Below are 24,260 nucleotides of genomic sequence, written 5' to 3' on the forward strand. Positions count from 1 at the left end.
AGATAATAATCAAAGTTAAGATGAAAAGATAAAATAGCAAAGGACCTATGAGAAATAGGTTCAAGAAGTGAAGGATCCGTAATAAGAAGAATGGCTGGAAAACAGTAAATATGGAAACACCATTGCTGTCAGAACGAGAAAATCAAGAAGATAGATATGGACCCAGTTCTGTGTGGTTCAGTCTTGAATTTATTAAAAAATTTTATTCACTTTACATACATTTGGTCTAATTGTATATTATGATTTGAAAGAGGAAAAAATATTATGGATTAAGAGTATATATCTGGAATTTTTGTATATATATTTTTTTTAATAATTTAATTGATTAAATGCATTGTGGATTGATTCAGCATTCACTAGTTCAAACCGAGAGGTTATTGAACCTATTTTACGCATTCTAAGAGAAATTTGTGTGACACATATTCAAAATTTTAGTTAAATATAGTGAAAAATTACTAGTTACAACCATATTTCCTGTTCTTTTTTTTCATAGTGATAATTTTGTATTGTTTCTATTAAACTTAGAGGTGGAAACTGTGTTTGATGGGCTCAGTTTGTGGGGTTACTGAACCTTATTTTGTTTGTTTTAATGCAAATAGACATTTTTATTCTAGTTTTTATTTTACATGAACTAAAATTTAATAATTTAGAACAGAATTGAAAAATATTTTCATTTACAAATTATTGTTCTTTATTTTTGTTACATTACGTCCTCACAGTTGCTCTGCAAAACTGGTAAATTGTAATTATATGAAGGAAGTTTTAATACTATTAAAAATGTATGGTGTTCATTAATGAAAGGAAAAATTAGAAAGTTTTATTTTTCAAATGAGAAGAGAGTTCTAATCTTTTATCTTCAAGAAGGTTTCATTTAAGAAAAGAAATATGATATTTTTGAAACATCTTTTTCTAATTTATACTTTTTTTTTAAGATTAATACTTTCAAAAACAACAAAAATGTGTTTTTTTAAAAATGTTTTTATGTTTCCACTTGAATAATGAATTTTTTGGAAGGAAATTTTCATATTCCTTTTGAGGGTTATTTTGTATAACAGAAACAAAGTTACTTTTTTTAATTAAACTTATAAGTGTATTGTGTACTTTTATATTTTATTATATTTTTCCATCTTCAAATGAAAACATTGTATATTATTAAATTAAAATTGGTTATATATTTTACTTATTGCGATTATTGTGAGGCAAACAAATCAGATTATTGTCTATACTTGGAGTTCCTATTTGCCTGTTGGGATTTCTGTATTTTAATTTTGTTCTCTGTTGCTGACAAATCAAATAAAAATTGCGATCTGTTTTGCATAATATTATTTCCCTTTTGTATTTGTTTGTAATCTTAAGAACTTTTGAATAAGCCGCGTTTCTCTCCCTTAAACTGTAATCTAAAATCCTTTAAAAAAAAGTGTGTGTGTGTGTGTGTATATATATATATATATATATATATTTATATTGGAATATTTGAAAAAAAAAACAATATTTAATTATTATAATGGGCATTTGAAGATAAAAAGGGTTTAATATTTCAATTTATTGTAATACATCAGGTCTTAAGTACTCATATAGAGGTACTTACGTATTAACGCCACCGCAGCTACAGTTTTATTTAAAAACAAAGTAGTCAATCGGATTTCGGTGAAAAATGGGCCGATATAGAGTTTAACATAGATTCAAAACAGTCTCTTTATTAATTTTAGTAAATGGTTATTTATATTTATTTATTTTATAAATATAATTTAACCAAACTTAACCTGTGCTTGCTTCTCTCGCTAACCTTGACTAATTAACAGGAGTGTTTTGATTATTTAAATAATAAATAATTGCCATAATTACTGAATTTATTAAATAAATACTCAAAAAATTACGCTGTTAATTAGTCAAGGTTAGCGAGCGTAGGTTAAGTTTGGTTAAATTATATTTATAAAATAAATAAATATAAATAACCATTTATTAAAATTAATAAAGAGACTGTTCATTTTCCACCGGAATCCGATTGACTGCTTTGTTTTTAAATAAAGCTGTAGCTGCGGTGGCGTTAATACGTAAGTACCGAGATTTTGAGCAATTTTTTATTAGTAAGAAAACATACATTTAAAACATGTCTTTTATTTTTTAATAACGGTTCATTAATATTTCAGATTAAGTTGTATTGCCTGGTATAAAAGAAAAAAAAACTGCTTCGTATAGCTTGTATTAGTAGAATTTAATTGTTAAGACTAACAGCAATGTAAAAATGTTTAGACAAAAAAAATAAAAATAAAATATACTGTATTAATTGTTCCTGTTTATTTCTTCTGATTTTAAATTTAGCTAGTTTTTTAAGGAACATTGCTACTTTTTAATTGTTACTTAAATAGTTTTATCTTAAAACATTATCATTGTGTTTTACTTCGCCTTTCTCTTTTGTTGTAGACATTTTATCTTTATTTGTATGTTTGCAGGAGTGTTAAAATAAATTGTATATTTAACTATTAAGTGTCATACAGTATTTGCTATGAGTATGAGTATTACCAAGTCTTTTTTTTATGTAACATAATTTTTTATTAATGTTGTTTCATACTGAATGACAGGATTCTTTTTTGTTACGTGCAATTGATCTTTACTGATTGTTTTGTAAGAAATTATTGATTACTTTTATTAACTATAGTGTGTCATCAGTGTTTAATTGTAAAAATATTTTAATTACCTTAAAATATCTGTTTTTATTGTTTAGAATTTATTTTTATTGCTATATGGTATGGGTATTATTCAGTGTTCTTCAATTAGGTAAAGTTAGGTTGCACAATAGCGATAGATAGTAAACTTTTATTCTGATCATTACTTACTAATAATTATATAGATCACACTAGAATGGGTAAATATTATGTACTTTATGAATAAAAAAGAAACTATATCAGTATTTGTGTGGATGGATCGAGGAAAACCACGGTAAAACCTTGATCAGAGAAGTAGCACAAAATACAAAATTAATTAAATTATAAAATTAAAAAAATTGATCTGATTGAATTCCACGTTAAATATTTGAAATACCCATGAAATAATATTAAGGTAAATACATAAAAGGTTCTAAATATAAAAGATAACTTCAAAATAAACCACAATTGAGAAGGGTTTAATAAAAAAATTGTTTGAGCATGTATTTATGTAAATGTTGATTGGATGTTCAGAAAATTCAGGGTTGGTTAAAATTATTTAATTAGTGTATTTAACGATTCATCAGTAGAGCTATATTGTTTTTTTAAAAGAAAAACTTAGAAATGTATTTTTAATAAACTGGTGGAAGATTGTTTAAAAGGTTCGATAATTCATTAGAAATCATTGTTGAAGTAATATGAGCAAGACATTATAATTTATCATTTTTCATAATTTTCTTCAAAGTTATGATTATAGTTTATTTCAAATGTCCATTTAAAAAAAAAATTATTGTAATACTATAAAAATTTTAAAATTAAAAAAGTGATTAATCATTTCCTTTTCTGCAATGCAGATTTTTAATCAAATATTGTACAATGCTATATTTATTACATTTCTTTCATTTGTTGGAAGTATTAAAGGAAGTCGCCAAGGCCTTTCATTTAGGCTATGTGCTGCTTGTAACACAATACCGGTATAATACCTATTTCATCATATATTTTTGTGTAATTTATATACTGTGCTGTAAAAAAGTAGAGAAAAAACTCATACATCCTATCCTTTTACAGACAAATAAAAAAGTTTTCTGGTTCTGAGACTTCAATTTACAAACTGTTATTCACCAGTTTTCTTGAAGATTAGTAAAATATTCCTTATATATTTATATATTTTGTTGGTGATATTTGTTATTAATTTTACTAATATTAGATCATTTAATTGTTTGTCAAGCTTATAGATTTGTGTGTTACTGATGTACCAATTTATAACCTTTTATGAAGTACTTGTATGGGATAATCGTTACTGTACATATATTTCTTTTTATACAACATTTTTCCCCTAAGTTGTCATCTTTTTGTCATAAATTATTTATTTTTTTAAAATAAATTTTAACTAACAGATTGCATAACTAGCTATGCTAATCGATGACAAGGGTATAGAGAAATAGTTTAACTTCATTCATCTATTTAGCTGGTTTTGGTTTTTTGCATTTTATTTTCATTTTACAGCCTTAATTTGCAGAATGCTACTACCTGAAATCTTTAGGTATAACAAAAACGTGAGAAGTTTTATAGGAGGGGCACTTTATTTTGTTAACTTGGACTCTTGAATTATAAATTTAATATATTTTACTTTTTGTATACTATTAATTTCTGTTTAATTATTTCTGTTATTGGTGTTAAAATTTTTGTGGTTGTTATCTGCTAATAAACATCTTAATTGTATAGGAGAAAATTCATCCTGCTTTAACTTTGGTGATACAACAATAATAAACTCGTTTATTAGTATAAGGTGGCTTCAGTGATGACATATCTTTTCATTGTTCAATTTTTGCGATACTATTACATGAAAAATTTTTAATGTTGAAAAACCATTAGGTTGAGACTTATTGTTTTGTTTTATATTATAAAGGAATACATTTTCTCTTATACATTTTTCTGTTTACTTTTGTCTCTTAAATTTGGAAATTATCTGTATATGTTGTTTATTTATAGCATATAATATTGTCAAATATTTTTGTTTGATTTAATTTTAAGACATTAATCCACTTGTGTTGCATGTATAGTCTGAATAGTCTTGACTTTTTTACAAAATAGTTTTTTTATGTTGATAATTTTATATTGATGTGTATCAACGTAACAGTTTTTGAAATTTTATTTCTCAGCATTTATTGTTATTGTTATTATTTTTTTTGTTACAGCAAACAGAACCAGAACCTACAGAACAAACAAATGGAAATCCACCAGTGCCACCACCTCCCAACAGTCTAAATCTTGTTCCACAACAGATAGCAGCAGCAGCTGCAGCGGCAGATCAACAGGGAAAGAATCAAGCGAAGAGGTTACATGTTTCAAATATACCTTTCAGGTTCAGGGATCCTGATCTTAGAGCGATGTTTGGTGTATGTATATTAATTTTATACTATTTTATGAATTTTAATAATTTTTCTTTTTAATTAAAAATATTTATAATAATTTATATATGATATGAAGGTGGATTTTATATAATTTTTTTTTTAAAAAACATTTACATAAAATGTAAAAAATATATTTTACATTTACAAAGCGAGACGGTACTTTTATTTGTAATTATTTACAAAAAAATATAGGTAGTAGTATTATGTAAATATAAAATTTGTAAAAATTTATAAATTTAAAGAAAATAATCAGTAAATAAACTAAGTAAGTATTTGGTGAGCGTACTTAGAAGTGTAGAAGTATAGAAGTTTACAGAGAATGAAATTCTGTTATTGCTGTGCAAGCAATAAATTTTATAATGTTCAACAGGACACTGCTCCAAAATATAAAACTAAAGAATCCAGCTAATTCAATAGTTAGTAGACTATATATACTTACTTTGTGGTCTTACTTTGTGGTGTTTTTTCAAAACTTTAAAAGAACTTATTATTTTAGAGGGAAAAAATCATTTCTTTTTACTTTTGAAGGTTGCACTTTTAAGTGCAACCCTTAAAAGAAATTGTAATTTTCATATGTTTTCTCTGAAAGCAGTTAAGATCAAACTCAGTAGCCTATTGAGGTGAAACCCACCGGGTTGGTCTAGTGGTTAAAACGCGTCTTCCCAAATCAGCTGACTTGGAAGTCGAGAGTTACAGAGTTCAAGTCCTAGTAAAGCCAGTTATTTTTACACGGATTTGAATACTAGATCGTGGATATCGGTGTTCTTTGGTGGTTGGGTTTTCAATTAACCACACATCTCAGGAATGGTCGAACTGAGAATGTACAAGACTACACTTCATTTACACTCATACATATCATCCTCATTCATCCTCTGAAGAATTATCTAAACGGTAGTTACCGGAGGCTAAACAGGAAAAAGAAAGAAAGAAAAGCCTATTGAGGTGAGATGAAATTTTCATGCAGCAATTTTGTTTAGTCACTTGTAATAAGGTTTAGAGAATTTAGGATTTCAGTTTTTAGAAATTGATAAGCCTTGCAATTAATGGTATTAAAATATTCAACCATCATGTGTTTTGATATACTCTGTATTACTATGGATTTATTTAATATTTGAATGTTTTGTTTTTATATAAGTATACATAATGTGGTAGAGCTAACCGTTTATCATAGTATATTATTGTACTAGAGGTGCACTAAGACCAGTACTGTCACAATTTTTTTTTTGTTTTGTCACTAATTCTTTTCTGTTTGTAGACTAATTAATTATGTCTTCATATTTATTGTATACCAAAATTTCTATTTGCCATGTATAGTAAAGCTTTTTTTTGTCTTTTATGGGCATATTTTTATTTTGGTAAATTAATTGTTAGTAAATTGTAATTTGTCATTATTAAGCTATTTTAACTGTACACATTGTTTGGTGAGTAATTTAAAACAAATTAGGCTATAAAGATGTCAGCTTAAAAAAAAATAGTAATCAGATTATTAGTGTTTATTAAAATAAAAAAATAAACTTGTGTAATTAATAATTATAAATTATAGAAAAATATTGCAGTTCTGCTCTTGAAGACTTACTTTTTGTTATTTTATTTTATCTCCTTTTGAAAAAGTATAAACTTATTCTCATCTAAAATTTTACATAAAAAATCTTTGATCAATAGATACTGCCGATAAGGAAATATCAACATTCCAACTTGCAGCATCATAACAAACCATGCTTCTCAAACTTGCCCCACTCAAATTTTTTCAACCTTAAATTGAGCTTAACTATAAGAACAACTTAACCAATCTTCATCAAATTTTCACATGCGCAACTTCAGATATATTACTACAGTGTATCTAAATTTCAATGAAGTTGATGTAGTGGTCTTGGAGATTTTCAAGCCACAAAATTTTTAACATAGGCCTATAAATAAACATATATTTAAATAAGGAAACCACAATTTAAGTGAATTATATTTTCGTACTCATACCTCAAAACTTAAGGAAAATTAATTTTTACCTCCCACTTCCACCATGCAACCACAAATAAATTTCTGTTTTATCTAATTATCAAATTATGCTGTTGAAGTTTGATCATAGTAATGTCCAATACATACACAAAAGATTAGTTTATTACATGGTTTTTGAGTTGTTTTCCACTTAGTATCTATTTGCTGTAATACATTTTACTAGTTTTTAAAATGAAAAAATATTTTTTAAAAATTAAATAAAATTAATGAATTTTTTTTGTTACAGCAATTTGGCCCAATCCTTGATGTAGAAATTATTTTTAATGAACGTGGCTCAAAGGTAAGTCCTTGTCTACTTTTTTAATACTTTTTTTATGTCAAGTTTTAAAAGATTTTACAATAAAATATTTTATAATCCAATTTGTCTCTTTATTTGCTTATAATTAAATGTTTCAAATAAACTGTTAATATTAAAATTAAATTTTTTTTGTTAAAATTAACAACCAATTATTTTGTTTCATTAATTATTTATAATTTTTGCATATTGGCCCGAACAATTTTCATGTTTTTTCTTATATAACATTTGATTGAACCTATTTTATTAATTTTAATTTAATCTTTTTATTTGTTTAATTTAATCACTAATATGAGTACTCTTGGCTTTGATATGTATAATTTTTATAGAATTTTTTTCTAAGGAGTAAATTTATTCATTTCTTTACATATTATTTTTAATAAATTTGTTTGTAACACAGTATTCTTGATTGTAAACTCCTTTTTTTAAATTATTAAATTTTTTCATTTTTAAATTATAAGTTGTATTAGTTGGTGGTGGACTGTCATCTTAACATCTTAGTTGTTGCATATCATATGTGCCGAAGTAATCATTACTAAACTTTTCACACTTAATTTAATATAACATTTTTTAATTTTGTTAAGTTATATTAACAGAATGTTTTTTTTTAAATTTCTGGAATAGTACTTTGATGGAAATTTTTTTGTATTTCCCTATTATTTTCTTCTGAAGCTGTTAACCTGATTAGATCACTTCATTTGAATGTAATTATTTATTTATTTTTCATTTTTGTTAATAATGTACCTTTTTTCTTTATATGGTATCGCTCCATGTTTTATTCTACTTTTCTGTATTAAAGTTAAGAACTATTTTGTATTTAAAAGGATTCATAAGTAAATTTTTTATCAAGAAACTTTTCCACACGGTTTTAATTTAGAATAGCTTTAGCAAAAAGTGCGTTTTTTCAGTTTGTTTTATTAACAAAGATGTAGTGATAATGTAAATAGGTGTAGTGATGAGGAAGAGAGTCAAATGGTTATGAGTTCAAGCTAATTAAACTTTTATTTATTTGATGTTAACACAAGGTGGAACAAAGTGAATATTATTACTTCACTGTAAGTTTAGTAAGTAAGTTTAGTCAGTCAACAAAAATAGTTATATTTTTTCAGTTTTTTGTGCTATAAAAATATCAATTTTAAATCATAATATTGTGGATAATAAGCGAATTTAACAATTTTTTTCTTTTAATATGCCCTTTCAGCCACTTTAATTTTAAAAATATTTGGTATAGATACATTTTTTCTAAGTATATTATGAGTAAAATTTTGCCTTCATAATCATTTTTGCAAGAATTTGTGCAAATTTTACATTTTTCTAATTTTATTTAGTGATTTTTTTTTCATACCTCAAAAAATAAGTAATTATTATTATTATGTTTTAATACTAATTATTATTTATAATTAACGTAACACATTTTAACTTTTCATGATTATGAATTTAGATAAAAAAATTACTATATTGCAATATGTGTGCTGTATCAAATTTTTTGATATGACAGAAGTCATAATTCAGTTGAGTTAAAAGAATGAGTTAAAAAAATAACATGTTTAATAGCCCATGAACTTTTGTAACAGTTCTGATTTCTTTCTTTCTGTGAAAATTTTAACATATGGCCACCAATTATGATTGTTTTAAATATCGTAAAAAAATTAATTTCCTTAAGACCATTCAAAATTCTTCATAATATGTGTAATCTATGTAATATTAAAGTAATGGATTTTGTTCATAAAATATGTTTTAATATAATGCACTTGTACTATGATAAAACTGTATATTTAAAATATTAATTCCATTACTAACAGTATGTCTATATTCCAGGCCAGTGTGAAAATACAGAAGTAATTTAATTATTTTCTATTATCAAAAAAAAAGTTGAAGTGAATTCTGTATAATTAGCTGTTTTTGTGTGTTTGTATTTTTGCATTAGAAAAATTTTCTTTGTTATAATTTCTTGTTTAATTTCTCTTTTTTCTAAGTTACTTTATCTTTAGTCAAATTACCTTATTTATTATTCTGTTTTTGTTTATCTCTGTTTATACTTTTATTTACAGGTAAATAAGAGACAAATTGTTTATAAATTAGTTTATTGATTTTATTAAATTTATATTTTGTTTTACTTTTTTTCAATTTAATGTGTTTCTGTAAATTTTTACATTAAAAGAAACCTCTTCTTTAAATAAATATTTTTAACAGAAATATTATTGAAATTATTTTAATTTCATGATTAAACAAAATTGATTGCAATTGACTGAGTATAGTTTAGAGTTGAGTAAAGTAAGTATTGTTTAAAGTTACATTCTTGAGTAGCTATTATAATAAGCTTTCCAGGTGCTTAGTGTACAATATTCCACATCTTGTGTGCTATATGTAGGCTTTATGATCATTATTCCCTTAATGTAAACTAAATATGGTGAAACTGAATCTTTAAGTATAAACTCGAGTGGTTTTTTTAACCTTCTTAATGTTAAAAAAGATTGAACTATATGAATGCTGTACTTGATAAGTGTCTAACCCCAGTGACTTCTGTCCTTAGGTACAAATCATATTAGACACATCGTATTAGATGAGCTACCATTGTATTTTTTTGAACAAAACTGAAAGTCTCCAATGGAAAATTTTAGTTCTTTCATTTGACCAACTCTACAGAAAAATTGGTCGGTTTGTATGTCAGCAAGTCACTTTTAGTGTATTGGATTGAAATAAAAACGAGACATTGATTGCGTACTAAATCTAATTTTAACATAAAACAGACACTAAGTGGTACATGATATTTATTTCGACTAATATTCGATGACAATTTTGTTCAACATTGGTGTTTGATATGAGAAGTAAGAGACATAAGGCATAATGAGCTGTGGTAGAAGTGCTTGCGCTGTTGATGTCATTCACCGAATACACTTTGCCAGCTTTGCGATGCTCCCGAAACTGTCTTGCTCACTTGGCACCAGACATTGGGGTACCTGTGTGAGGTGCATAACCTCTCCTTTCCGGCGATATGCGTAATTTATATTTTCGGTTGGCTTTTGCGTGGGCTGAGGCTGACTTATTGAATTTTTATATTTTTTTACGCGTGTACTTCAATTTTTTACATATAAATATTGTCCAAAATACACTTTTTATTACTTAAATAAATCTATCTCTACAAATTCTAAACACAAACACATGAATCACCGCACTATCATGTCTAAGTTGTGAGCTACACTGAATGGAAATGAGTGAGATTGCCAGTTTTGGATGATCTGCGCTGTGCCCTCTCCCTGCCAACCCGCTTGCCAGTGATCTCAAAGTTGTACCGGTGAGCTGACCATGTAAGTTATAAAATGACACTGAATTTATGTCTCTGAGACTAGTAGTTAGGGGGTTGTTAAGGGAGGATGATATAGACCTTTTCGTTAGGCTACAAATTTCTGTTCTTGTACCCATATGTTTTGGTGTGATTTTAAAGACATTTCTTGTCAAAATAAATTCTTGGAATTCTAGATAAATGGATGCTTTTTCAACTTCTCTACTAGCTTTCCAGCCCTACCACAATGAACTGAAAAATATTGTCCAGTTAATTGATTGTAAAAACTTGGGGACAGTAAAACAGTAATATAACTTTTGACATATTGTCCAAGTAACAATAAAATGAATTCTAAAATTGTGTGTAAATGATGAAGTATTCCTGAACAAAGTCATAAGTGATATACTGATGTACTAATGAAAAAAGTGAAATTATTTTAATTTTACTAGCAAGCAAAATATCTACTTAAAAATGTTCTACAAAGTTTTTTAAGATTACCTGCATTACTGAACATGATCAGTGTTCTCATTAATACTGTTTATTGCTGTGACATCTAGATTTAGGTGCACATTCAGTTTTCAGATTATATTTAGTGTAATGACTATGCCCTCATACAAATTTTCATATAAAAATACTTTCACCTGTTAAGACCTATGAAAAACTAAATTTTCATTGAATATCCTATGATTTTTTCCGGTAGATAGTTTCATCATGCAAAACTACATTCCGTTTTATTTACTACATATATTACAAAATACATTAATTTTGTTGAAATAACCAATTATTATTTGGCAGTAATTTTTTTATGTTTCTTTTAAAGAAGAGATTTCTTTTAAACAATTCTTATTTATAGCGATTTTAATTTTAGAATATTTTTGACATTTTTTTCTAATATCAAATATAATTAATTCCTAATTAAAAATAAATATTTATATATATATATATATATTAGTTTCCATCACCATCCAACAGTTTCTTTTCTTATATATAAAGGAAACTAGATAAAATATAAAAAAATTAAAATAAGTTCATTTGTGAAGTTTTATAATTTTTATTTCTGGAAAATTTGGCAATTACACTGTCTTATTGTTGTATCTTTAAGTCTACATCATTTTATGTGTGAAAAAACATTAAATATCTGATTGAATTGGTCTTTCTTGTTAGCGATTGCATTTTTAATGATGCACATATATAACTGCATTAAATTATTTTTTTCAAAGTGTACACATTGAGTAGTTTTTTTTTGTGTTACGCTTATATTTGGTGCTTTTTTTGTGACTGGGTTTTAAATTCTTTTTCCTTTTGAATTGAGTATTAATATTGTAAGTTTTATTTTATTTTTTCCTCTTTTATAGTTTTCTGTTTATTTATTTTTTTATTAGCAAAATATTAGTCCAGTGTAATTAATATACATTTCTTGATTGTAGATGAAATTAATTGTGGATAGATAATTTATTTAGGTGATTGTTGTTAAGCACCAAGGAAATCTTTCTGGAATTCAGAATTCAGGTTTAAACAATACCTTGAAAATAAGAAATTAATCGGCGACTCTTTCACTGATTTTGAGCAATAAGTGTCATGATAAAAAAATACTGCTTCTTAAATTCACTGTAGAAAAAAATCTTATCCTTTTTTGTGTTGCAAATCCTACCATTAAAATTACAGTGGCTGTTTTATTTTTTAACTTAAGTTGCACATGGAAGAATAATTTGCATTAGATGTTAAAACTATAAGGATAGGTTATGTTGGGAGGTTTTAAGTTTGGATCCATAATGTTTTTGTGGTCAGTTAATGTTGCCTTAATTAATTTATTATTCTTCCTGGTCTCTGATTAACTACTAAATTTATACCTATGTATATAATTAATTTGCTATAAACTAGTGTTCTGTAACAGCAGAGCAACTGATCATTGATCGAGATTAATCTGTAATCCAACTTATCATGAAGTCTTTGAATGGACTTTCCTCCCATCTTATGTTCTATGAAAATCGAATAATTTTTTTAGATGAATCAGACTTCCCTTGGATAGGGTAGACTTCCCTAGACTTCATTTTCTCAGACTTCCCTTTCTATGGGTAGACTTCCCTTGTGAGTGAATGATTGTTCAAGACAAGACCGAACAAGATATATTTTATTGGTGATAGCTTCTTGAAACTGTGGCTGATCGCTATTGTGTTGTTAAATTCTAATTAACAAAATATCCTGACTTGGTAATTCATGAATATAACTAGCTGCATGTAACATAGCTGTCTAAATTAAGAAAGCTCCACTAGGTATCTGGAGATTATATATATATATATATATACATAGAATGTTTAACAAATCAATCAGGTTTTTTTTTTTGGTTAGGTTCTGGATACACAATATATTTTTATAAACAAACCATTTTGCAATCCTTGGAAATATCTCAAGAAACAACATCTTGGAAATGAAAATATGAATTACCAATTTATCATGTTAAAGGATAAAATAGTAATTGCTGAAGTTAAATTTAATAAACCGGTTTCTTAGATCTCTACAATTAAATAATATGTGGTAGATTATCTTAGCAGTTAAATCTACTAAACATAAAATATAAGAACCTTCTTTCTATCATCTTTTATGTACAACTGATAATAATGCATTTAAAAAATAGAACTTTATTTGATTGACTATTTGCTCAAGACTTGCAGATTAACCTGTTTTTTTCCTACTGCCATGAAAAGTTCTTGTTATTCTTGTCCTATGAATTGAAGTTCTTTAACTTTTTTTTATTTTCTTATAATAAATTTTAATAAAATATTTTGTGATAAAATCTATTTTTTATCTTTTTTATTTTCTATTCCTAATGGGTACGTTGCAGTATATTCAGATTGTGTACAATAAGCATCTCCTTGGCCCAATAAGATGAGGATGATTTGTATGACGTGAATAAGGTGTAGTCTTATACAGTTTTTGATTTTTTACATTTTTTTTTAATATTGACCTTATAATTTTTTGTGTAATCCATCCCAAATATGTTAATCCCAGAAATAAACTCTCACTATGATTGAGAAAACGTTACTTTTAATGCATAAATACTGTAAAATATTTATCATATATGGGTATAAGCCGTACGCATAATTCATTTACAGGTCACGTGCTTGCCTTCTAATAGCCTAAAATGACAATGATGTTGGTTGTAAAAAATATTCTACCTATGGAATCTTATAATTATAAAAATCTATTTATTATCCAAATAGTTGCTTTAATGAGTTAAAGCAGCATTTATTAAGTACATCTATGAATCAGCATATAGAAGAGTATATATACATCATTATATCAGCATATATTAAGTACATTCATGAGTTGATTCTTTTCGTAAAAGGCTTTATTAATTTTTTACTTTACAATACTACCAGTTTCCGTAATTCTTTTATGGCTATGATGTATGTATAACGGATTGAGTTATAAGAGACTGTGGTCAAGAGTTGATTTCTCAAAGAGAACTTTTGTTCATGTTTTTTAAGTTCATGTAGTCCCTGTGCGGAAGAGTGGAGGTATCACTTTTTGGCTGTGTATCATTATTTTCTACTTGATGGACTTGACTGTTATAATATATTCGGCTCAGTAAAATGTTGTTTTCAGGTAGTTATTTATCTCATTAATTTATTTACAGCTTATCTGGTTTTGGCTTATGAAAAAATTTTAATAGATTAATCCAAAACTGATTTCTGAATTTCAGAGAATTTGCCTTGTTGCTTTGGTCTATTTCCTGAATGGAACCTAGATATGATTTTCTTCTGTAGTACATTTTGAAATAATGAAATCTCTATTATGTTTTGTAGTACCCATAATGTTTTTTACAAGTGTACTTTCCTCAAACTTCATTATATTGCGTTTGCGTTTACTTTTTATTAATGAATTAACCTTAACATATTAATATATTATATATACATTGCGTTTAATAAATGTGAAATGCCTGTCCTGCTTTTACCATAAAGTATTTTTATTTAAAAAGAAAAGAAAAAAGTAAATTAATTATGTTTGTTTCACTTAATTATTAATGAAAATTAATTAATGTGTAGTTGAATGAAGCATGAGTAACATTTTTCTTACGATTGATTGTTGTTAATAATAATTACAACATGATAATTATATTGTACAGTTTTTGTTTTTATTCAGCTATCTTTCTTTTGTTTTAATGTAAGACTTCATATATTTCTTATGTTGTAATAAATAATCTTTTAAGTAATAATGCACATAAACCGCATTGCTTTTTTGTTGTAATCGATTGATTTTTTTTTTTTAATTTTTATTCTTAATATTTGTTGTTTGTTTTGTTTGTTTATTAGTGCTGGTGGTGGAGGTATTTTAACAGTTTTTTTATGGTTGATATATATTTTTTTTTTTTGTATTTTTCATAATTCTATATATACTACCATTCATAAATGTTATTAATATGTTTACATTTTTTAATTGAATATTTTATTAATTATTTTAATGTTTATGGATAAATATAATAATCTTTATTTGTGAGCAATAATCCTTGCTATTTAGGCATCGTGTGATCTTGCAATGTATTTTTTCCCCCATATTTTATTTATTTCATTGATGTTTATTATTTATAGTTAATAAGTATTCATTAATATATGTATAATTTTGTGTATATATTTATAATCTCATCTTACCAAAATTTTGTCCCTACAAGATGTAATTACGTTAAATATTTATTAAGTATTTTTTTTAGTTAGTTACTTTTATTTTTAGTACTGTTACATTTTGATTTCCAAGGATGTAAGTTACATCAGGGTTCAACCAAGATACTTATTTTCAGAGGCCATTGTAACAACATGAAGCTTATTTATTTTAGGCTGGGGAAGCCGCTGTGATTTTATGTTTTATAAAATTACACATTATTTCTACTACACATTTAAAAGTTAAATAATTATGTTTGTAATAATGTTTAATTATAAATTGTTGCTCAATTTATACTTAAACTTCTTGGTCAACATTTGCACTTATGTTTGCTTCCAAGCACGTTGGTAGCCACTGATTAGCTGCAGGTAGATCTAGAGTTAATTTTCTTTTTGAAGTTAAGTTTCTATTCATTCACCTCTGATTCAACATATTATTTTAAAGTTTCATTGTTATAGTTTGGGGGGGGGGGGCAAAGAAATATACTGTAATGAAATAATAGTAATATCTTTGCCTTAATGCAGGGATAATCCCTGCCTTTCATTTTTGGAAGTTCTTAGATTTTGAATCCCAGGTGCGATGTATTTATTTCTTTCTAAATAAGTATGGATGTCAACTTACAAGTTGCTTAAAGTTGAATATATATGTGAAGAAAAATATGTTGATGAAACCAGGAATATTTCCTTGAGCACCTGGCTTTATGCCTACTTTTTTTTGTATTAGTATAAAATGTGTTTATCCTTTAATAACTTTTTATTTTATTAAAACAGAATTTTTTTTGGATGACATTAAGTTTACTCTAAAGAAATATATGATGTTTAATCTTTATTGTAATTTTTAATTTTATTTATTTTAATTTTCATAAGATGACAAATATATTTTTTTACTGTCTTTCAGTGGCTACCTTGCATACATCATTTTATTTTATGGGGCAACTATTAATGAAGTTTTGGTCATTTCTTTCTTTTTATCCCAGTACATATATATATATATTTTAACTTCTTCCCCAAGTGAAGTGAAACAATTTGCAAATATTTTGCTATTTCATAATGCTTTTGTTTGTATAATGTGTATTGCTATGATTTAATTCAATTTTTTATTTACATTGTTAGTTTTGTTTTATTTTGTTTATTTAAAAATTGATTTCATCTTTTGAAAATAAATTTTTGAAATTAAATGCACATTATTGCATTTTAAACTCAGTATGTTTTTATTAGTACAATATATGCATAAGATTATGCATCATGTGTGTGTTTTTGCAGGGGTTACTTGAGTACAGTGTGGAAATAATTTTTGTCTTTCTGTTAATTTATACATAATATATTACCACTAATAAAAACATTTTAGTTGCTCTTATATGTATAAATGTTGCAAAAAAAAAAATTATGATTTACTCTATAAAGAAAGTTTTTTTTCAAAATAGCATCTGTTTAATGTTGGTGGAAGAATTATTATTACAGTAGTTTGCTCGCACATGCTTTGTAATGTTATTTGTTAGTAACGGAACGATTTGATAGATATTGAAGTGAGCATTTTTTAATGTTTGTTTGGTTTTTTAAGCCAGACTATTTTGCACATAGAAGTTTTTTATTTTACTTTGTAATTGTTTATATATATATTTATTTATTTAGATGATATCAGAATGTTTAAATTCATGGTTTTCTAGATTTTATTACATTTTGATGTTTGTTAAACCATTGCATGTGGTTGATTAGTCTTAAGAATTATTCAGCTTGTGGCTCCATTCTAAAATTAATGCACTTTTTTCAACAGTTAATTGATCCTATTCTCTGTGCATTTGTTAGTTATAAAGTAATTATTATAAAGTTACTGTATGTTTGTAAAACATTAAAATACAATATTTAAATTGTTACTGGTAATAATTCCATTCATATTATTACACTGTAAATTTCATATGTATTAGATCTATCATATTTTTATTTATTGTATTAAATTTCATATTTCATAGGTTTTTTGTATTATATACAAATGAATTTTTCTGTAAAGTTCAGTGTTTACTTTTTTTAAAATACAAAATACAATTTGTTCTTTAGGGTCTACTTGACTTTCATTTGAAACTCTTATATTTCACCTATATCTTAAAAAATTTGATTTAAAATTATGTTCATTCACCTGAGTAATAATTCTTTGATTCACTTTCTTATAAGATTGTATTTGTGAACTTACAAAAATTATTATTTTCATCAATGAAACCAGGATTACATGTATCTGTAAAGGTTCAATCCACAGCTGCATAAATCTGTCAAGGATCATTATAATACTTCTAATTAGAGAACAAAGTGAAGAAGGTAAGAAACTAACAGAATTTGTTGAAAAATTATTGTGAAATCATGGTTTAATGTAGGCAATATTCAGTTTCTTGTTTATTAAATCTGTTTAGCAGTCATTAAAAGTAATATATGCAACATTTTCATATCAAGGAATGGGTTTAAACTTATTTTAATTTGTTTAGCAAAGTTCGTTTTGATCTCAGAATACTGTATTATTATTTCAGACATGATTTTTAAAAGTATTTCAACATTTTAAATTGACATTTTCATGTAAAGGTAAAAAAATATTTGGTGCATAACCTTTCTCTTATGTCCACTAAGTAGTTTCTTGTATTTGTCTAAAGTTTTTTTTTTCATGAACAGTTGTTCATGAACAAATTTCAGATCTCAATGGAAATATCCATTTTGACTAGTTCTTGTATGATGTCTGTACATATGTATTTTGCATAACTCAAAAACGGTTAGCCGTAGAATGTTGAAATTTTGGATTTAGGATTGTTATAACATCTAGTTGTGCACCTCCCCTTTTAACTGCAATCAACTGTACCAAAAGTATCCATAAAAGCCCAAAATCCAAAAACAATTAGTTTTTGCACTTTTTCTTAATTGCAGTAATAAGCCCTCATTGAGAGCTTTTCAATGATATACCATAAGTGGCATTTATTTTCATCAGTTCCAGAGTTATTGTCAAATGAAATTTTAATTAATGAAATATTTGGATCTTACAAGGCACATCGGTTTGAATCCGACCATATTTTTTTTAATTTTTTTATTTATTTAAATATATTGATTTATTAATAATTAACCTGTGATTGTAAACAATCACAAATTTTATGTATTTTATGTTCTTTTCTTTTTAATTCAAAAATTTTTACAGAGGTTAATAATATTTATTAAATTAATATATTTAAAATTAAAAAAAAAAAGTAAGCATATGAAGTCAGATTCAAACCAATGTGTCCTGGTTATGGATCCAACATGTACTCACTTACATCACATAACTACTTAAGCGACATGAAACAGAATTAATAATATATAAACTGATATAAAATTCAGTACAAAAAAAGTGATGCAATGTGGTGTCCACAACAATGCAATTGTCTAACTGTCCACTTTATTAAAGAATTGGAGGATCATATCTCACTTTCAAATGAAATAAGTTTAAATGAAGTGCAGCAAAAAATGTGTATTTGTAATTTATAGGCGTACAAGGCAGTCATGTGGTGTCCATAGCAGATTTTTTCTAAAAACAAAGTGTGCTATACTTGTGTAAATACAGAATTTATTTCTAATTATAAAAATTTTTTGATTGGAAAACAAAATATTGTCCTGGATTAATCTTCATGCCCTTATTTATTTTTACTGCTAAATTTGGTGATTTTTAATAAGACAGGTGTTTCACTTTTATTATCTATCTGTTTTGTTCATATTATGATAGATTGTTTATCTACACCTTGTGTCTGTATGATATTAGCAGGACTTAATTTTTTGCTTTATAAGTTGACTGGAACGATTCAGTTTATACATAAACGATTTTCTTCAGTTTAGAAAATGTAAAAATCTGTTTTTGTTATTTGCTGGCATGTTTTTTTTTTGTGGTTGATCTTCAGCTACATATTTGAAAAATATTAAAAGTGATTTTGCAATTTATGCAAATTTTTGTAACTTATGGATTTGTTTTACCAAAATTTTATCAATTCTTACGAAGTGGACAGCTGTTATTGTTGCTTTATTATCTGTTTTACTGTTATTTTCTCTTTTTACTATCATTCTTCCCTTTTTTTTTACTTAATTTTGTTTTTGTGTGTTCATTTTAATATCTTCAGCTCTGTTGTTAACAGTGGATGAAATCAGACAAGCACAGGTCTGCATATTTTTTGTTCTATTTTAGTTTTGTTATGAAATTTTTTGTATAAACATAAAATAAATTATTTTTGCTTGTATTTTAATAGTTATATCAAGGTCTTTTATTTTTTAAAAACGTTGTATAAATTCATAATCAGTGGGTTAAAAATGCTGATAGTAAATTTATTAATGAAAATAATATTATCTGTCTGCCTTTGTGTCTTTTCTTTTTCTTTCATTAAAGCAAAACTATTTAACTGATGTTTATTGTATGACAACGTAATAAGTTTTTTTATCTTCAGTCATATGACTGGTTTGATGCAGCTCTCCAAGATTCCCCATTTAGTGCCAGTCATTTCATTTTGGTATACCCATTACATCCTACATCCCTAACAATTTTTTTTACATATTCCAAATCTTGCCTGCCTGCACAATTTTTCCCATCTACCTGTCTCTCCAATATCAAAGCAATGACTAGTCCAGGATGTCTTAATATGTGGCCTGTAAATCTGTATTTAATTAGTAACTTCGGTTACTACCAATTCTTGGAAAGTGCAGGCCAAAGAAGAAAGAAGAGGTCTTCGGGAGAAGAAGAGGGAGAAGATGAAGAAGAAGGAAGACCAGCCACTCGTCTCAACATCACGGACTGGAGTCCGGAACAGAGCCCAGCAGAGATGCGTCCTGAAGGGCAGCCATACCAGAAGCGGATGAAGAGCTTCTTAACAACCTCCCCTAATTCAAACTTACAATCAGACCAAATAACCCAGCAATTGCGACTCCTCCGGAAAAGGGGACGCATTGCTCCCTCCTCACAGATAGTGCCCCGTTGTGGCGTATTCCTGCTAGCCTATTAAAGAGTTAGCACCGAAAGGACTTCAGTAGACGGTCTGAAGGGGAATTACGTCGGGAGGACAGGCTTTATAAGCCTAGCCTTCCGCGGTCGGCCCATAAAATGGGTTCGGTAACGCTGGTATAACAACGGAATTGGAATGCAATTAAATCCGTCTTAAATTCACTATAATAATAATATACAAAAATTGAAAAATAAGAACCGAGACTAAAAGTGACCCTTTTAAAAACAAGCCCGATTAGAAAGATCCAGCAGCAAGGGACTCTGTCCAGGCTCTGCGATAAAGTAGGGAGTAATAGACTCCTGCCAACTTTGCATTCCATTTAACTTTCCTGTATGTTCTGTCTATTTTACCAGTCATCACTTCCACTTTCTCTTCCATTTTTGAATACTTTTCTTTAATTTCCTTTGCTTATCTGCTCTTCCAGTTAATAGTATTTCTTAATTTTGATAGTTCCTTTTACTTCATCACCAGCATTCTTATACATTCCATGTTTATCCATCAGCTGCAATATATCCTCTGATAACCAAGGTTTCCTACCAGTTCTTTTTGTTCCACCTAAGTTTGCTTCTGCTGATTTAAGAATTTCCTTTTTAACATTCTCCCATTCTTCTATATTTTCTATCTTATTCTTTTTACTCAAGACCTCTTGCAATGTCCTCCTGAAAAATGTTTTACTTTGTCTTCCTCAAGCTTTTCTAAATTTGACAGATTCATCTGACACCTTTTCTTCAGGTGTTTAAATTCTAATCTACATTTCATTATCACTTAAATTATGGTTGCTATCAATGTCTGCTCCAGGCTATGCTTTGCAGTCGAGGAGTTGATTTCTAAATCTTTGTTCAACCACGATATAATATATCTGATGCTTTGTAGTATTTTCCAGGCTAATTTCCTTTTGCAGTATACACCAGGCTTTTCCACGTGTATATTCATTTATTATGGTTTTTTAAACTGGGTGTTGGCAATTACTAAATTATACTTTGTGCAAATCTCAATAAGTTGGTCTTCTCTTTCATTCCTTTTGCTCACCCCGTATTCACCCACAATATTTCCTTCCTTGTCTTTTCTGATGCTTGCATTCCAATCTTCAACTATTATTAAATTTTCATACCTTTTTATATGTTTAATTGCTTTGTCAATTTCTTCGTATACACACTACCTCATCATCATCATCATGGGCACTTATAGGCATATCGACATTAACAGTTGTAGGCTTAGGATTTGATTTTATTCATATTACAATGATTCTATCACTAAGCTTTTTGAAATACTCTACTCTCTTCCCTATCTTCTTGTTCATTACAAAACCTACTCCTGCCTGCCCTTTATTTGACGCTGAGTTTATTATTCTAAAATCACCTAACCAAAAGTCGTTTTCCTCTTTCCACCGAACCTTGCTAATTCTGACTACATCTACATGTAACCTATCCATTTCCCTCTTTAAATCTTCTAACCTACCAACCTTTCTTAGACTTCTACCATTTCACACTCTGACTCATAGAATGTTTTTTTTTTTTTAATTTTCTGGTGACCTTTTCCTTAGTAGTCCCCACCCGGAGATCCAAACAGTGGACTAGTTTACCTCCGAAATATTTTACCAAGGAAGGCACATCCATCTTTGTTACATGAAAATACAGAGAGCTATATTTGCTTGGAAAAAAAACAGCCGTAGTTTTCCATTGCTTTCAGCTGTGCAGTACTCAGATGATTGAGGGATGTTGATATGGATGTTTAAGTCTTCCAGACCTATGTCCTTAACAACTACTGAAAGAGCTGCTATCCTCTTTCAGGAATCATTCCTTAGTTTGACTCTCAACAGATTCCTTTTTTCGATATGGTTGCATCTTGGTCCAGCTACTTTGTTTTACTGAACACTCAAGCCCCCTCACCATCGGCAAGGTCTCATGATTCATAGAGGGAGCTAATTGTAAGTATTAGATCTATTGAAGTATGCAAGACTTATTTATGATAAACAGTTATATACAGCATATTTCATATTAGGTTAATTTAGATGCTTTTTGATAAAAATGAAAATTCTTGTTATATTTTAATTACATCTCATTTTTTATGATTATAATTTGTTGTAAAATGATTTTGATTAAAATTATTATCACAAAGTAAAGATATTTTTGTATATTTAATATTTCATAACCAATAAATTAATAAAATGTGTTAAGAGTCGGAAGTTTTGAAATTTTCTTACTGGTCTGCTATTCAGTAAATCGGCTATTGTTTGTTATTATACAGGTTGTGGATGTCTTTCTTTATAGTGTTTGTCACATTTTTGTTTGTGGGATTTTTTAATTGCTCTACAGACATTTCCAAATTATTTTATTGGTGATATATTTCTTAATGTTGTTACAACTTTTGTTTCTTTTATTTATTTATTAAGTTTTATTAATTTCATTTCAACTATGTATGTGTGTATATGTTTATTTATCAAGATTTCTGTTTAAATAAATTATGGTATTAAAATTTGTAGTTGGTTTGTAAGAAAACTTGTACAAGTTTTGGAAAATCATTTAAATAAAGGATGTGGTAAAAGGTTAATTAAAAAATATAAGAAAATTAAAAGTCAAATTAAAAATTAAAGCATAATTAAAATTAACTAAGTGTCGTGATTGACATGTTCTCTTAAAATAACATGATCTGGTATTATTTGTCGTTTGATTGGTGTGGAAAATTCTTGTAAGAAATAATATGAATGTAAAGAAAGAAATAAAAGACCTTAATTTAGCAATTAAAATTATCAGCTGGATATTTTATTTGTAGTTTTTTAAATAATTCTATAAAATTATTTTTCTTAGATACATGTTTCTTTCCTTTTTTTTTAGTGATTTTTAACTTTTCGTTGTGATGCATAAATAAACATTATGTGTGTTAAATTTTTTATTTGTTTGCTGTAGTACAATGTTTCTGTTTGAAGGAATATATTTTAATTAATTCATAAAAGCCTAAACTAAACTAATGTTTATTAATTTTTTCATGTGTTGCTTATTAATTTTTATTAGTAGCTGCTTTTATATTTAGATATATTTATGTGATTACATAATTAAAATATGTAATAATAGTTTTTTCATAGTAATAATAATAATAATGATTTAAATAAATTTTCATATGATTAATCCATATGCTTTATTTTCCCCGATAATTATTACTTTTATTTTTATGTTATCTTTGTGCTTGTTCATTTTAAATTGCAGATAATCAACTCTGAATGAAAATTACTATATTGTTAATATTATAAACATCAGTGATACCAACCCCATCAAATGCGATTTTAATGAAGAAATTAAAATGTTAGTGTAAGCAGTGATCATCTATAATGTTTTTTCAGAGTTCGTATAGTAGTACTGCAGATAGTATGATTTGAGGTTTGGTGCATGTTAAAGCATGATTTAAACATGTAAATATATAATAAATGACATTTTTGTCAGGAGTTTTTTTATTGTATCTTTTTTTAACAATAATTGAAAAACTTCATTGCTGAATTTTTTCTTTTTGTATCATTGAATTAAGATAATTATTGAGGGGGGTGCCAGGGGTTAGGAACCTCTTAGAGGCACTTTGCTAAAGTAGCAGTGTACAATCACTTTGTGTGTTGACCTGAATTTTGAATCTTCTTTTATTACCACAATGTAATGCATTTATCCCATCAGTGCATGAGAATATGATGATATTTCTAGAACACAAATGAAAATTATTTAAATTTACATTTGAAATTATTATGTTTAAGTCATCTGTGCATGAAATTCATTCCTACAGGTCAGGTGAGTGGATTGCTCATTCCTGATTAACAGTTTTTATGATGGCTGTTCCGTTTTGCTGAATGGTATTTCAAATCCAGTTATCCAAATTCAGTAGCTGGTATATGTTTACTTTTAATTGAGTTTAAAAATTCATGCATATGCATACTTATGTTGTGAGGCTTTAATTAACAGCATTGTTACCTGAATTGTCAATA

General features: G+C 27.0%; 1 protein-coding gene across 13 annotated transcripts in view; it reads left to right on the plus strand.

Annotated features, from left to right (window-relative positions):
• The window catches only part of LOC142324279 (RNA binding protein fox-1 homolog 2-like), a 557,441-nt gene that overhangs the window by 403,751 nt on the left and 129,430 nt on the right, over positions 1-24,260 (plus strand). For all 13 annotated transcript variants that reach the window (XR_012756257.1, XR_012756258.1, XM_075365183.1 and 10 more), the window contains 2 exons: positions 4,844-5,044; positions 7,299-7,352. Coding sequence is in view for 11 of the 13 variants with exons in the window: in XM_075365183.1 (XP_075221298.1) it covers positions 4,844-5,044; positions 7,299-7,352 (255 nt within the window). In the remaining 2 variants the exon portion in view is untranslated. The remainder of the gene's footprint in view (positions 1-4,843; positions 5,045-7,298; positions 7,353-24,260) is intronic.

Source organism: Lycorma delicatula, chromosome 4 (assembly GCF_047948215.1).
Source record: "Lycorma delicatula isolate Av1 chromosome 4, ASM4794821v1, whole genome shotgun sequence".
NCBI lineage: Eukaryota > Metazoa > Arthropoda > Insecta > Hemiptera > Fulgoridae > Lycorma > Lycorma delicatula.